The 16,257-nt window shown below is 40.3% G+C and overlaps 1 protein-coding gene across 1 annotated transcript in view; it reads left to right on the forward strand.

Annotated features, from left to right (window-relative positions):
- Positions 1–15,986, forward strand: part of LOC108237920 (mothers against decapentaplegic homolog 6) — a 22,639-nt gene extending 6,653 nt beyond the window's left edge. The window contains exon 4 of the mRNA XM_017419660.3: positions 15,021–15,986. Within this exon, the coding sequence (XP_017275149.1) occupies positions 15,021–15,661 (641 nt within the window). The 3' untranslated portion in view covers positions 15,662–15,986. The remainder of the gene's footprint in view (positions 1–15,020) is intronic.
- Positions 15,987–16,257: the final 271 nt, after the last annotated feature.

Here is a 16,257-nt window from a genome sequence, read left to right on the forward strand (position 1 = left end):
CACACACACACACACACACCAGAATGCTGGAGCCAACAACCAGAGCTTGGGCCAAGAGCGTAAGTAGGAGCGAGACTTGGGTAAACAGAGGCAGCCAAGAAATCTCCATGTAGCTTTTGTTGTTAACTTTGACAAGTTATCTGAATCCTACTTGTAGCTGGAGCGGGTGTAATAACAGGAAATAAGCTGAATATGCAGCTCATTCCTGCATGTTTCAAAGAGCTGACTGGAGCTGTTTAAAGAAAAGCCTTCATCTTGGAAGGATCTTTCAAGAGTCCAAATAAATCTGTTTTTTTTTGTGCAGGTAATCCTCATGTGTATCGTCTGAATCCGCCGATGTTTTCTTTAGAACAAAAACAAGCGCTGAACATGTGCTCTACCACTTTAGCGTCTTTGTTTTAATTCCCTTAAAATAAATCTATGTAGCTTAGCTTTAAAGAAAAAAGAAAGAGAGCGAGAGAGAAGTAGCAGGGCGTGTTCCATACATACCTTTGCCCTGGCCTCTTTTATCATTTGATCAGTTAACGTTCCCTTTAAACCGCAGCAAACAGGCCTGCTTTGACAAGGAAAACGTCTTCTCCAAGTTTAGTACGCCTATATCTGCATGGATCACCCCACCGTGACTCCAGCAAAATGTGTTATTCAGCTGCTTATTTTCAGTTTGTGTGAATGTGTGTGTGTGTGTGTGTCTGAAGGGGAGGAATTTCTTTCTGACTGATAAGATCAGTCTCAGTGTGCTCACATAGGGGCTCTATCAGGACAAAAACATGCACATGCACACAGACACATTCGCCCATCATCTGTTTTCACCCCCGTCCCAATCTGCTGGCTGGGATGAGTTGTTGTTTTCATATTCGGTCTTCCACATTTGCAGGCCGTGTATCAACGAGAGCTGCTGTTTGTCTCCTGGATGTTGGTTGAGATGAAATTGAAAAAAGCCTGTGTTGCCATTTCTCAAATTACACCGTCTGTCTGCACTATTTATATTTAGTCTCCCCTCCGCCGTGATAAGCAAATTACTGAAACCTGGAATGAAAATTGTTCGTCTTGCTCTAATCTTAACCATTGTTTGCAGGAAAGTCCCATTGGGTGCTGACATATAAGGAGCCTATGTGAATATGGTGTACGCTAAGTGCAATCAGGGGAACAAATATGCATAAAAATGGCATTAAAAGTCAAAGAGGATAGTATGTAAAATGACGTAATGAGTTCACGATCTCCTAAATGGTCTCGTTTCATCATCTTTGAACTGAGAAAGCTCCTGGGATGAGAAGCGAAACGTCTTCAGCTACAGAGCAGAGGTCTAGTTGTTTGGGTTTTTAACCTTTTGTTTGGATTTCATAAAATTAAAGCAGAATAAGTCAGGATTTTTGCTTAAAAACCTTTTATTTTTTGACATGTTTAGCAAGGTTAGTGAGCATGCCAGCAGAACCAGACTAAAGGTGAAAACTTCCAAACAGCACAAAAATGGACCAAAGCTTGAATTTTTGCAACCAATAGCTGACATCTTAATTTATTGCCACACGTGTCTGTTAACAGGCAGTATGTTTCATATATGATGAGTTATGTTGGAGTATTTATATATATGTTATAAATACATCATTACTAGAAAAGGCCTAGCATTCCTTGAAGAAATGCATATCGCTGCCACGTTTTAAGACAGAGTTTTAGACTATAAACATCTGCTATACAGAGTTATAGCAGAGTTACAGCACAATATGTTATGTGCTGTCTCAAGCAATGTTGTGAGAGTTTGTACAATCTGTTAGTGCTCAGAGAATGTGTTTGTAATGACTCTCAGCTACTACCAAATGTTAGCTTATTATCTGTGAAACATTTCTTAATTATAGGCGTTTTTGTGTTGGCTGAGGTTTCACCTTTTGGCATCAGGTAATAAACGAAAAAGCCCTGAAAGTTTCTTCCAACTATCCACAAATCATCAACAAATGATCGCTAAATGCTCTCATACAATCAAGAAAGGTTAAAAAACAAAAGTCACTGGACTTCTATTGTGTAGTTGAAGACGTTTCGCTTCTCATCCTCATCATTTACCATGGCCTGGATGACTGAGAACCTACACCAGCATATTTTATACAATCAAACCAGAGCAGGTCTTTCTCTAACCATGCAGTTTGGAAAGATTACATGACTTTGTTTGGTCGGTGCAGGTGAAATGCTGCTAATTGTTTCAGGTCAACATGTGACCCTTTGAAGTCAAAATGACCATTAAGGTGGTATCTCTCTAGGCTGCGACTGTTGAGAGACGAGTTAGTGACTCAAAATTGTGAGAAAATTCATGAATTTTTATCTGCAGTTTCGCTGAACTTTATGTGTTGGCGATCAAGTGACCAGCAAGCCTTGAGGCCAGTTTTTAAACATCGTGGCCTTTTTTTGTGTGCGCTGCTTGCAAAACTGCATTCTTGGCCGTGCACATTATTTTTTTGCCCAGCTCCACCCACGTTGCCTCGCTTTGTTCCCACCTCGTTAGCTGCCCCCATGTTTAGGATTGAATCTGCAGGAGAACAATTTGAGAGAAAAGTTGGTGCACAAATTTTTGAACATGTTGAAAACTCATACTTCCTCGTTCCTCTGCAACTCACACACAGATGTTGAGAACCCTGCAAATATCTCGAGACACTCAGGAGACTCCCTGATGAATACTGTTCACCAACTAGTCACAGCCCAACGAGATACCACCTTAAGCAAAGAATGTTGTCCACATCATCTAAAACAACAACTTAAAGCCATAAAAGCTGGCAAAACATGCAATTTTTCAGTGTTTTTGATTAGAATTTTTATGCTTATAATACAGTTTCTACATCATTAAATGAGTGTTTGGGGATTAATGTAACTCAAACCCATCAGGGTTTTCATAAAAATTGTGTAAGAAAGCAGCAAGTATTCCTTGTCCTCATTTACGACTAAATTCAGCGATTAGTTACGGAAATGATCCCGTTAGAGTTCAAAATATCTCGGCACAGCCCATTTCCATATGATCTTAGCCCCAACTTTTGCTTTAACTCTTTCCACCGCTCAATTTCCTCCCTAAAATGACTCTACCTCTGTCGACTCGTTTCAGAAGAAGAGAGGAGAACTTTACCTTTTCACTTTTCACCTGGCGTATCTGATTCCATCGGTCTCCCCCTGACTCTGTTTACATTCGGAGATTATTTTACAGACTTACAGACAGATATTTAGTGGTTGTTTTTATCATAGATTATACACAAACACAAAAAAATCAAATCAAAACCATTGAAAATTTTTATATTTTGACAGTTATGGCTTTTAAAGAGTCAGTTGCTGAAAATGTCATATACTAGTTCACCTTGTTATTATTAGCTTCTGCTTTTTCAACACAGGAAAACAAAAAAAAGGTGTAAAATATAGTGGATATTAGTGTGGCTTGGATGTATTGCGGTAAGACACGAGCACCGCTCCCCGTCTGCCCTCCATAATCATATTTTGGGGGCTTGTTTGCTTAAGCAGAGCAAGGTATCAGCCAAACATCCTGTCTCAAAAGGCTGTCTGCACTCTCTGCAGCATTAACCCCATGAATTGGGCCTTTGACTGATGTGGCATGGCCCAGGAATGTTGGGAAATTGGGAAGGTGAGGGGAGGAGGAGTGGGGTCCTGAAGTGAAAGAAGTGGGTGGGGGATACGGGGGTCCAACTCTGGAGAGTGACACTGGATACATGTTTGAACATATCACGTTAATACTTTGGAAATACGCGGAGCTGAACTGACATTCTTGGATGGAGACTGAGCCGCGCTGTTCGTGAGCTCAGCTCAGTAAGTGCGAAACTCTTCAGGTCAGTGCAGCTGAACAAATCATTTACCGGAGCTCAAATGTAAAAGATTTGACTCGCAGAATTATAAACTTCTGCATAAAGTGTTAAAGTGCAACTATATCAGGTTTTTCAGATTCAGAAGTAAAGCAAAGACAGAAAGTAACCAGTGAGAATTAGTTTGTGTACATCTCAGCGGGTCCTCTCGGTGAACCAAACCTCCAAACTGTTTGCTGGCATGCGTACAACACTTGCTCTTATGCCTGACTGAGACACATTAGACTATGGAATTCAACAAGTGCTGGCCCATTAACCATTTGCCATTTCCTTAAATATTTTCCATCACAGTTCTTTTTCACTATAAGTAGGGTACACAGCCAAAGACATGACCCAAAACTCACTCAAAGATCTTTAATGTCAGAGTTTCTTTCCTCCTGAAACTCCCAGATTAGTTGTTTTTCACATTTTTAGCTGGACACCAGAATGTTGTAATAATACACTAAACTTGTGTCTTAAAAACTATATTTATGTAGAGCTAACAATAGTACATTTAAACCAAACTGTATTTTTTCCAAACTAAAGAGAGTGTGTTCTTTCAGTCATTTTGTTAAACATTTTATGGTTATATTTAGTCACTGGCAACACATTATTAAGGGTAAAGAAAAGCTTCTATTTTGCTACAATGTTAAAAACTCTGCTGTAGTTTAAGTGGCATATAATTGTCTTGATTAAAAAAAAATCCCCTAACTTTGACTTTCTGTCGCTGAAGTGTGAGGGACTTTGATAGGACTCAGGATTGAAATATTCATTTTTTTCCCCTTTTATTGAAACCCCACAAAAACAATCGAAATGTACATTTACCAGCTACTTTGGTACACCCGTTCAATTGCAGCACAAATAGCTAATCGGCCAATCACATGGTTGATGCTTTTAGGCATGAGGGCGACTTGCTGAAGTTCAAACTGGGAATTAGAATGAGGAAGAAAGAGGATTTAAGTGACTTTGAATGTGGCATGCATGTTGGTGCCAGACAGGCTGGTACAACCAACTTTAGGGTTCAAAGAGAATGATCCGAAAAGGAGAAAATATTCAGTAAGCTGCAGTTGTGTAGACAAAATTACCTTGTTGATGTCAGCGGTCTGGGGAGAATGGGCAGACTGGTTCGTGATGACAGAAAGGCAACAGTGGCTCAGACAACCACTTGTTCCAACCAAGATCTGCAGAATACCAGCTCTGAACACACAACATAACCGAGCTTGAAGCAGATGGGCTACAGCAGCAGAAGACCACACCAAGGTAAAAACAGATTACAATTTGAACAGGCTTACCAATATTGGACAATAAGAGATTGGAAAAACATTGCACAGTCTGGTGGGTCTGGATTCACTGAACTCCAATGATCTCCACGGTAACCAGATCTCAGTCTAATCGAGCACCTTTGGGATGTGATGGAACAGGAGACTTACATCGTGGACGTGCAGCTGATGAATCTGCAGCAGCTATGAGATGCTATTATGTCAGTATGAACCAGTTTCTGAAGAGCGTTTCCAACAACTTCTTGAATCTATAACACAAACAATTAAGGCAGTTCTGAAGGCAAAAGGGGGTCCAGCCCAGTACTAGCAAGGGGTAAATAATAAAGTGGCAGGTGAGTGTATTTATAAGCGTATGAACATAATATAGAGACAGAGTTTCTGAACTGATCTGGAATTTGCAGACATTAAAATGTAGAGTTAGATTTCTAATCTTCCAAAAACAGTTTAATACCAGGCATTGTGATAGACCAGTGACCTGTCCAAGATGGCCTCTCACCTGTTGGCTGCTGGGCTTCTTTCTTTGTCACTTCACATGAGCCTCACAAGCGCACTGTGTGTTAAGTACCAGGCGGCACTTTACGACATCACATTTCTACATGTTTAAGCTCGTTGAACAGGCGGTGTGATTATGTTGTCTCATTGGTTCCTTGTTATCAAAGGCTTTATTGCAGTCGCAGTAATGGCTGTAAAGGATTTGAACTGGAAGAATAATGTTACATTCACAGCCTTCTGCAGCCTCTGCTGTGTCTTAGACAGACCAGAGGAGTTGCATCATCGTCGTCATCATAGATGAACCTAAAACATGTTTACGGTTGTTATTTTATGTAGCTGTAGCTAAAAAAAAAAGCAACAGGGAAAGTCAGGAATAATCAGAAAATATGCCAAATTACGATCCACTTGACGTCAGCCGTATCAGATGCTGGTTAATGAAAAAAGAATGTATGTTTGATTCCATGACGTTAAAATCTGTTTCTCCTCTTCTGTCATTGTTTTTATTTTTTTACTTTTGATCACAGAGCTGTACAACATGAACTGATGGAGCCTTTTAAGTCTTCAATGGTAATAAAAAGAAAAAAAAAAAAATCTGTTGTATTTAAAAAAAAAACAAGCAGATTTTTGTGTGGGTATGCTTCCTGTGAAGATGCAAAATAGTTGAAAGTACCAAGAAGTGTTCATGTTGAGATCTGATGAGCAGCAAGCAGGATTTGATACATGATACATTGCTCATGAAGCGAGACAGAGTTTTGTGTATTTCCCAATAAGTCTGGTACTAGTTTGTTATATATTAAGAGTTAATAGCTCGTCACAGTTATGTCTCTGTGTGTGCTTGACCTTGTTTTTGTCGTCTTCTTATACTTAAGCCCAGCTTTTTGATATTTCACTCTGTTTTCACTTTGCCTGTGCTGATCAGGATATTCTCTAGATGAGATACAAAATATTCATTATCGTTGTCAGCTGCCCACTCTCTTTGTTTCTCTTGTCCTCCCACTTTATGGCTTTGTAACTCATATTACTCCTTCCTCTCTTTCGGTCCGTGTTGTCAGGCAATCACAATTTAAAATAAGGTTTAAATTACAGGACTAGCTGTGGCTTTCCGTTGTTCCCTCAGAGTTTTTGCCAACTCGCAATTTGGCTTTTAATGGAACCCTGCCATGCTGCTGAACCTAAAGATTCTTTGCAGATGTGGCTCCGACTCTATGAAAAACTGTCGCCTGTTTTGTGAGCTCTGAATGCAGCGTAGGGTCAAAACATAAACTTTATAATCTTATCCTCTTCCAGAACGTATGGTTGATGAGAGCGCGTATACAGAGCATTGTGTTTCCTTCCAATCAAATCAGATTTCATATTTTAAAAAAATGTGCTAAAATGCCTTTTGTGTGTATCTCCTGACTGTGGGACTTGTGTGCAGTGGTTGTGCATTGTGTTTCCAGTCCACACCATTGTGTTTGTGTGCGAGTGAATAATTCATCCAAATAAAGTTCGACGAGGAAGTTCATAATTCCGCATTTCGTAGCGGAACAAATGGATCTATTCCACCAATAAATGAGTGTAATTATGTTGTGAGGAGTGAAGGCCGTATATTGGGACCACGTGAGGCTCAATGAGAGACTTGTCAACTTGACCCCTGTGACTCCCTGAGCGGGGGGAGGAATTGTTGAGGAAGAGGGCCTGTCCAGGAATGTGTTGGGAGGGGAGCTCAACGGGCAAACCCTCCTGATCTCAGGACACTTTTGTGTCTTTATTCGGACTCAAGACATCATTGCTTTAAGTAATGTGGGCCAAATTATTACTCCTTTATCTGAAAAGATATCGTCACATCAGTGATGAGGCGTTACGTTAAATGGATCTTTTGAAGTTGTGTTGCGTGGAGTAATTACATCTCATCTTTTGTAGGTTGTTCTTTGAACAAACTTTTATAGCCATTTGTGCAAATGCTGTTTTTACAAACCTTCACGTAGATGTCACTTTCACTCTACACGGATATTCTGGCAGAAATATTCTGATGTATTTCTGAGAAGTTCCTCAAACTGTGTAGAAATTGCTACAACTAGCTACAAAATTCTATTTTAAAAACAAGGCTAATGCAAAATCGGCAAAGATATAAAGGTTAAATCAACTTAAATTAAATTTGCATTAACCTCTATTACATTTTTGAGATTAGCGTTGTGTTGAGAATGAAGTAATCCCCTCTTAGACTAGCCATTAGCCCATCAGTCCAGTCAAAATTGAACTTTATTTCCCCAAACTGAGGTTGTTCAAAGAGCTTTCTTCAACAGGTAAGATATTAATTATTCATAACTTTTACACAGAACCCCTTTTTACCATTTTATTTTAATGAGCTGTAAGATGAATTTATGGTTTTCCTCTGTCTAATCTTTTTGGATTTGTTGCTTTTATGGCCACTGTCAAGCATGAAGTTCACTGTTACCATAATAAATGGGTAAAAATTCAACATGATAACATGAATCGGTCATAGAAACATACAAAACCTGAGGCGTCGCTTGGCATGAGTTTGAACTTAGCAGCAGAAATGATGGAAACAGGGTACTTCTGCTTCTAAGATGTGAGCAGGAACTTTGCAGACACACAGGTGATACGGAGTGACTAAGTTGCCCTCCGGGTCTGAGGAATGTGTCTGGCTGGGTGTGAACTTCTTGTTTTACTGACTGCAAATCATTATAAGTTGTATTTTGCTCCGTTACTAGCTCCACTTAGCAATGAAAAAACCGAGGGAAAGAAAGGTGTGTGTTTAGGAATGTGTGTGTGTGTGTGTTTGTAAGCGAGAGCCCCAGTTGAGTTGGACTGTAAAGGCCCTGTCTGGCGATAAGGCAGCTCGCTGATGGCAGAGATAGTGGAGACGCCAGCTTAAATGTGGCCTGCTGGTTTGAAGTTGCCCGGTAATGATAGTTGTCTCAAACAACAAAGAACTTGCCAGTTGTGGACAGGGAAGTTTTTTTTTTCTTCTTCTTCTTCTTTATTTATTTTCAACCTTTTAGAGATTTTGGCAGGAAATGGAATCATAACAAAGTCCCTCCCAGCAAAATTGCATTGCAAAGACATAGAAAAGATCATTTTGCTTTTCTTTTAAAGTACATGTAAATTCGGTTGAAAAGTGAAAGGTGAAGAAATGTCATGTTTTGTCACAACGTAGAAAAAAACATCTACATGAAGATGTCCACTGATGCCCAACATTGGCTAAAAAGTGAAAAGGCGTGTCCACTGAGACGTTCACTACTGTGTAAATGACTGTGACAGAATTAAAATACACAGAGAAAAAGTACTTTTTTGTACTTTCCTGCAACTCTGTTCATAATAACCAAGAAACTGACAAAACGCAGCACAACTGAAACATTTATTTAGTCTTCAGAAAGTTATTAAAGCACAAAAAATACAAAAGTTGCACTGGCAAATGCGAACAAACAAAAACTGGAGGCATAGTGACACACTAAGTATAAATTTGCATAATGTTATTTCCTTCAGTTGCGCAAAACCTCCATTTGTGTTTCATTTGCCTGCTTATTGTTTGCAGCACTTTGTCCGTGACCAATTAGCATCAGGACTGCTTGGAATTGCTATGAAGATGCTAAATTTCTCAACTCTTACACATCACAGAAAAATGACATAAAACAAAACAACGTGTCGTCCATAACAGCTCACCACTGTTAATCACTTAATGCTGCACATACATGTGTTCTTGAGGAATTGTAAACCACCTAAATTTATGCATATAAAAACAGCAAATAGCATAAATAGCATCATCTCGTTTATAGCTCAGTTTCTTCTTCATTGCTCGTCCGAGGAAGTGTGACGCTCCTTCTGACGAATGTGCGCTCTCCTCTGGCTGATTTAGGTACTGCATGAGTAGAACTACGTTTATTTAATCGCAGCTTAGTTGCTGTTTTCCATCCATCCATTTTCTTTACCCACTTCTCTTTTCCGTGTCGCTGGGAGCTGGTGTCTATCACCAGCCTTCACTGTGTGAGAGGCGGGGGACACCCTGGACAGGTCTCCAGTCCATCACATATAGACAAACAAGACAAACAACCATTCACGCTCTCAAACACACCTAGGGACAATTTTAGAGTTACCAATTAACCTAACATGCATGTTTTTGGTCTGTGGGAGGAAACCAAAGTACCCAAAGTAAATCCCCCTGAGCACAAGGAGTAGTTGCTGTTTTGAGACACAAACACAAAAAAATAAATGAGTAAAAACTGGTGTGCCTAGTTTAAAAATTGTGGGGCAGCCTCAGAGGTTTTTTTTGTTTCGTTTAGTTTTTTTAGGCAAAATTTTAGGAAATTGTGTTGTTTTAACACAACCCAGCTTTCAATATTTGTTTGGGCTGATTTGGATCACACAACCTGGGCTAAGGAGAGTCTGATTTTCAAAGACTTTGGATTAATTAATCACAGCAGAGTGGATAGATACAAACTTTTACCATCTTTTTCATGGCAAATTTGAACAGTATGAAATAGACTGAATAAAGTTAAACTTTTAACCTCTTTTTTTTTTTACTTTACTTTTTACTAAATTTGGAGATGCCAGATGGGCTAAGCAATGTCCAGTTTTTAATGTTTTTGCTTGGGTTAATTTTAAACCACATTAGATGGACAAAACAGAGCCCAATTTTCATCATCTTTGTTTGGGATAAATTTAGATCACGAGACACAGCCCAACTTTCAACATCTTTTTTTTTTCTTCTATATTTTTCTTTTTTTTTAATTGAACATGTCAGACAGTCTAAGCAAAGCCCAATTTTCGCCTTAATTTTCTGGGCTAATTGAGGACGATGACTGGCCGACCTGAAATTGCCACACAAAAAGTGTTCATGGACATCGAATGTTTTGGGGGATTTTGAGATGGAGATGACACCGGTCAGTGGCTAACTCCTTCCCCCCCTGTTCCTCTAGTACCCCTCTCTCCACCGCTTCCCTCCTCTCCAACCCACCCAGCTCTTTCAGCACAGTGGAAGAGTCTAATAACTGGAGGGGAATCTAATCCTTGGCACCGGATGAAAGACAAGGGTTTCCCTCCCTCCCTGTCTTTCTCACAGGCTCTTTCTCTCCCTTCATTTTTCCATGGATGCTGGTTATGCTTGGCAGGTTCTTCTTCTCATTCCTCTGCTCCCTCCTTCACCCGGTCTTTCTCCCCCCCCCCTGTTTTCCTGCTCTCTGGACCTCTCCAACTTTATTTCTCCATACAGGTGAAGACTTTGCTGCTCAGAATAAAGTCAGAAACAGAGCATAAAAGGAATGCAGTTTTATTTATTTGTTTACTTGCTGAGCATCACGACTTGGCATGCAGGGGGGTAAAAGTTACCTGATTTCTGTCTCAAGATAATCATTACTAGCACCTGTCAAGATCACAGATTAACGTGTGTCATCATGTTTGATTATTATTTACAACAACTATAGTGTGGAAAACTATAGGCTAGATTGTTTTACAGTTCTTGGTACCAAACCACTGAATTTGTTGCTTTGTCAGTGCCAGTCATTTGAAAAAGGCACTGTTTTTGACTTTGTCTGTGTGTGGGAATGCACAGGTGTTCATTTGTCTGTCTGCTGGCAAAATATCTCTTTAACCACTGGGCAGATTTTAATGAAACTTTCAGAAAGCAATCATTAGATGTACATCTGCAACAGATCAACATTTGGAGTCGGTCCAATTCAAGATAGCTGCTACAGCTAATCAACTTTAGCTAACACAAAAATGACTACAACTCAGTCACTTTTACAGATACTGAGCTAAACTACTATATAGTAGTAGCTGAGAGTCATTTAAAACACATACTCTGAGCTCTGGCAGGTCTCATAATATCAGATCATACATAAAATTAATTTCAAGGTTTGACCAAGAAATTAAGGCTTTAACTCTGTCATTTCTCAACATTAGATGAACTTAGTTTAAAACTCTGGCATGAAAGGCAGCATGTGATTTGCATTCCTTTAAGGAATGCTGGGCTTCAATTTGAAATGTTTTTGTTTTGGAAACTTAAGTTTGACTCATGTGGGATGTTAAGTTTTCCTCATACTTTTGTTGCGGAGGCTGCAGTTATTTGTGGCTCCCATTGAATTTCACTCTTTACGACCTATAATTTAGTTTATGCAAAAAAACAAAAAATTAAACTAGTTATGAGGAGACACAAAATCTACTTTCTTGGGGTCAGGAATCGATAATAGTTTGCTCCGTCAACTCTAAAGACTGAAAATCAATGCTAAAGGTTCCCCAACACTTAGCAGCCTGATACTCTGAGTCACACATTGCAAGTGTTTATTAACTGAAACATAACCTGCAATAAAACTACAAGTTAACACACACGCTACATGCAGGCACAGTCGTCTGACTCCCTCCGCGCACACAGATCCACAGAGAAACACTAGTTTGAACTCCTCTTCAAAAATTCCATTGAAAGATTTGGTTCCCTCTCTCCTCCTCCTCCTCCTCCTCCTCCTCCACGCTCCCTCCCTCACCGTTCTTACACAAGCTTGTCATACCTTTGGTTGGATGATAGCCAGGCTGAGCGTGATGACACTCAGGACGGTGCCAGAAACATTAAACACGTCTTGCTGTTCCACTCTGACTGTCAAACACCGATGGAAATCGTGATTTAGAGTTTTGAACTTCCCAGTGCATCAGTCAGTCTACAACTAGGAGACCGTAGTGTCAAAAAAAGGAGTTATCATTCAGTTTTATATGTAAAACATTTTTAAAAAGTTGTTTTTTCTGAATATTTTGGCCAAGAGACATTTTAAATGTACATTTTTTTAATACTTAAACATAAGAGGATTCAAAGTTTTTTGAGTTGCACATTTGTATATTTTTGTAGGTGCTACCTTTCTTTATTTGCAGTTTTTGGTATGAATATTTATTGCATCAAAGACAGAATCTATTTGTTCCCTCATTTACACAAAATGACAAAGTGTGCTACATGCATCTTAAAAACCCTCTGTTTGTTGGTTGTTTTTTTTGTTTGTTTTTTTAATTAATTTGATCATGAGCTCATAAAGTCTCCCTGTGTTTCCCCAGACATGTTTGTGTTGCCTTATTACAGGGAAGAGCAAGGCTTGTAAAAGTGTGTGTGTAAGTGTGTGTGTGAATGTGTGCAAAAGAGAAAGAGAGATCCTGCTAGCTGAGCAGCCTGCTCTCTTATTGGAGAGCAGTAAAAACTCCAGACTGCAGGAGTTGCCAGCCTGGAATTCACTAATGACACACGTGGGCCTCAGATGAGAAGTGTCGTTTGTGTGCGAGTGTGTTGTGTGTTGCGGTTGTGCTGCTTGGATCAGAAGGCTCAGTTTGTGTGAGGCCCGGTCTCATCATTTATTGTGTGCGTGCATTTATTCACGCGCAAACACGCTTCACGCTCTCACCGGCAGCCCCTGCTTCAATCATTGGAAGTAAAAAAAAGAAAGAAAGAAAGAAAAACGGTGACTGTGCAGCTGTAACAAACTTAGCCGCATCTCAGTCCTGGTTTCACCTAAAAGCAGCTTGTTAATGAGAGGACGGCCGTCATCTGGCCCTTGGTAGACGAAGAGGGGGTGTTCGCTCTAATATGAAAGGAATGAGGCCACAGGCACATGGGTCTTTAAATCCTCTGTGTCAATAGAGTCTTTGGAGCAAAATAATGGCATCACTTTGTGTGGGAGTTAATATGAGCTGATAGCATGAGGGCTGGGGGGGAGTCAGGGGTTCACAAGCTTGCGCTAGGTTGACAGAGAGCTGAATGCTTCCAACCCCCAACTCCCCTCTCCTCCGCTCCCAATCTGCTCTTTAACTCCAGCACCTGAAGGAGCGCTGCGAAGGGTGATGGTGAGGGATGTCAGTGGAGGAACTGGGGTAATCCGTGTGTTAGTCCCGGTTTCAGATTGTGACGGACAGGTGAGAAATCGAAGTGAAAAGTTTGACTGAGTGCAAAATAAAGATAAAAGGCGGGAGAGGGGGGGTGGTTACTGGAGAGTGAAAGTAACACCAATCAAATACTACAGAGAGAAAAACATCAATAATAAACCAGTTAAATACCGGCCCACTGCTGGCTTTTCTCCAGTTATTCCTGTTATTTCCTCAAGAGAGAAGGATCACTGGCCAAACAATGACTGTACGTTTAACCCTCTAAAGGTCCTTTAACTTTATAACAATAGCCATTCCTGAGGGGGTAAAATCAACCACCTGAAATAACTGCTGAAAAATAATATTTATTAATATTTTTGTCCACGATAAACTAGTCAGTCTTTTAAAGCTCTCTATAAATGTAAAATTTAAAATACTTCTAAAAACTTTTAGCTCCTTAAGGGCATTTAGTTGAAAGTCAGTCGTAGGAAGACAGAGTCCATGTGTGTGAATGAGAGGGAGGCAGGTGGAGCAGTGAGGCTACAAGGAGCAGAGGTCACAAAGGTGCAGGACTTCAAGAACTTAGAGTCCACTGTCCAGGAAAACAGGGAGTGTGGTAAAGAGGTTAAATGGATGGACAAAAGTAGAAGGGATGGAGCAGGTGGAGAAAAGTTTCAGGAGTGATTTGGGACAAAAGGGTGGCAGCAAAGGTCAAAGGAAAGGTTTACAGACAGTGGTGAGAGCAGCTGTGTTGTATGGTTTGGAGACAGCGGGACGGACAAAAAGACAGGAGACAGAACAGGAAGTGTCAGAGCTGAAGATGTTGAGGTTCTCCTTGGGAGGGACATGGATGGACAGGATTAGGATTGAGGTCATCAGAGGTACAGCACAGGTTGAAGGACTGGGAGATAAAGTTAGAGAGGCCAGACTGAGTTGGTTTGGACATGAGAGGAGGGACAGTGGGGATATTGGTAGAAGGATGTTAGAGACAAAGAGGAGACATATGGATGCAGTTAGAGAGGACATGGAGGGAGTTGGGCTGAGGACACAGAAGTCAGAGTTAGATAGAGGAGGATGAGTCGCTATGGTGACCCCTGAAAAGGAAACAGCTGTAAGAAAAAGAAGAATAGCCTTTAGTTAAATAAAACTCTACAAAACTCTACTCTTTAATTGACAATTTATTTATTTTATGCTAGCTAAAAGCTAAAACTACAGTGTTTTTGAATGAACAGAAGAGATCTCAATGTATTTGTGTGGGGAAAATATTTGTAAATAAACCTAAATATATTTAAAATAATATATATATATATATATATATATATATATATATATATATATATATATATATATATATATAAAGGTTACAAAACTAAAAGTCATCATAGCACCTTTTTCCTGAATAAGCTGATTCTTTTGATATATATCAAAAATAGCACAAATTATGCAGAAGTAGTGAGATTGCGAGAAACATGCAGAAAAAAAAACAGGAAAATCAGTGTTCACACAGTGAAAGAATGATATCACTTTCATGCTGTTTTAGCTGAAACATTATTGCTGCAAGCATTAATCTCCCACTTCTTCTCTCCCCGCTCAGACACTGGTACCTCCATCGACTCCTCGACCACTAGCGGACATCGCTCTCACTGGTGCAGTGTTGCTTACTGGGAGCAGCGTACCCGTGTGGGCCGCCTTTACCCAGCTCACGAGCCCTCGCTCAGCATCTTCTACGACCTACCTCAGGGCACGGGCCTCTGCCTCGGCCAGCTGCACGCCAATGCCTACCACAGGTGCTGCGACAACCCGGGCAGCCACGGCGCAGTGGCCCTTCACAGACATCACAGCCACGGGGGTGGAGGGCACAGCAGCAGCAGCAGTATACAACAGATTCGCAGTAAGATTGGTTACGGCATCGTGCTGAGCCGTGAGCCGGACGGAGTGTGGGTGTACAACCGCAGCCAGCACCCGGTGTTTGTCCACTCGCCCACTCTGGACCCGCCCGGCTCTCGGGGGCTGAGCGTGAAGAGGGTGATGTCGGGTTTCTCCCTCAAAGTCTTTGATTACGAGTGTTCCAGCTGGATGACGGAGCACGGCGTGAAACCCGACACGGAGGAGGGGCCCTGGGACCCCCACAGCGTGCAGATCAGTTTTGCTAAAGGATGGGGCCCGTGTTACTCCAGACAGTTCATCACCTCCTGTCCCTGCTGGCTGGAGGTGCTGCTGAACAACCACAGATAGCACACAGACTCACAGACTCACAGTCCGGACTCAGTATCCTACCTAGATTTAATATAAATTTATATATTATATAAAATATATTTTACATGTAAATACTTGAGTCATTTTTACAATGCAATTATTTATGTATAGTGTAATGTGTATAAGGACAACATAAAAAGGAACAAGAATATGCACTTTGATTCTATACGAGCATTACGGATTTCCAGTGTCTTTTTTGCAGGTGTAAAGAAAAACACAAACTCAATTTATGTTCTTATTTGTTTTCAATTCCAACAGAACACGTCTCACACACACAGTCAATAAAATATTTGTATTAAATGAACTTTTTCTGGTGGTCCTGAGTGCTGATAACTCATATTCCGCTCTTCATCATTCTATTCTGTTTCCATTTCCTTGATCATTTGCTTTCTGTAATGTTTTTAAAGTCCTGAGCAAAAGTTGACAGTTAATAAAAAAATTTCTAATAAAAAAGTAAAAATTAAAACTTTCTTCTAAAAACGATCAGGTCCTAAGAAATAAAGTTCTTACTTAATATTACTCAAGACCACTTTGAAAAATATCAAGTAAGTATTGGAAGCAGGATTTTTCTTTCT

Source organism: Kryptolebias marmoratus, linkage group LG15 (assembly GCF_001649575.2).
Source record: "Kryptolebias marmoratus isolate JLee-2015 linkage group LG15, ASM164957v2, whole genome shotgun sequence".
NCBI lineage: Eukaryota > Metazoa > Chordata > Actinopteri > Cyprinodontiformes > Rivulidae > Kryptolebias > Kryptolebias marmoratus.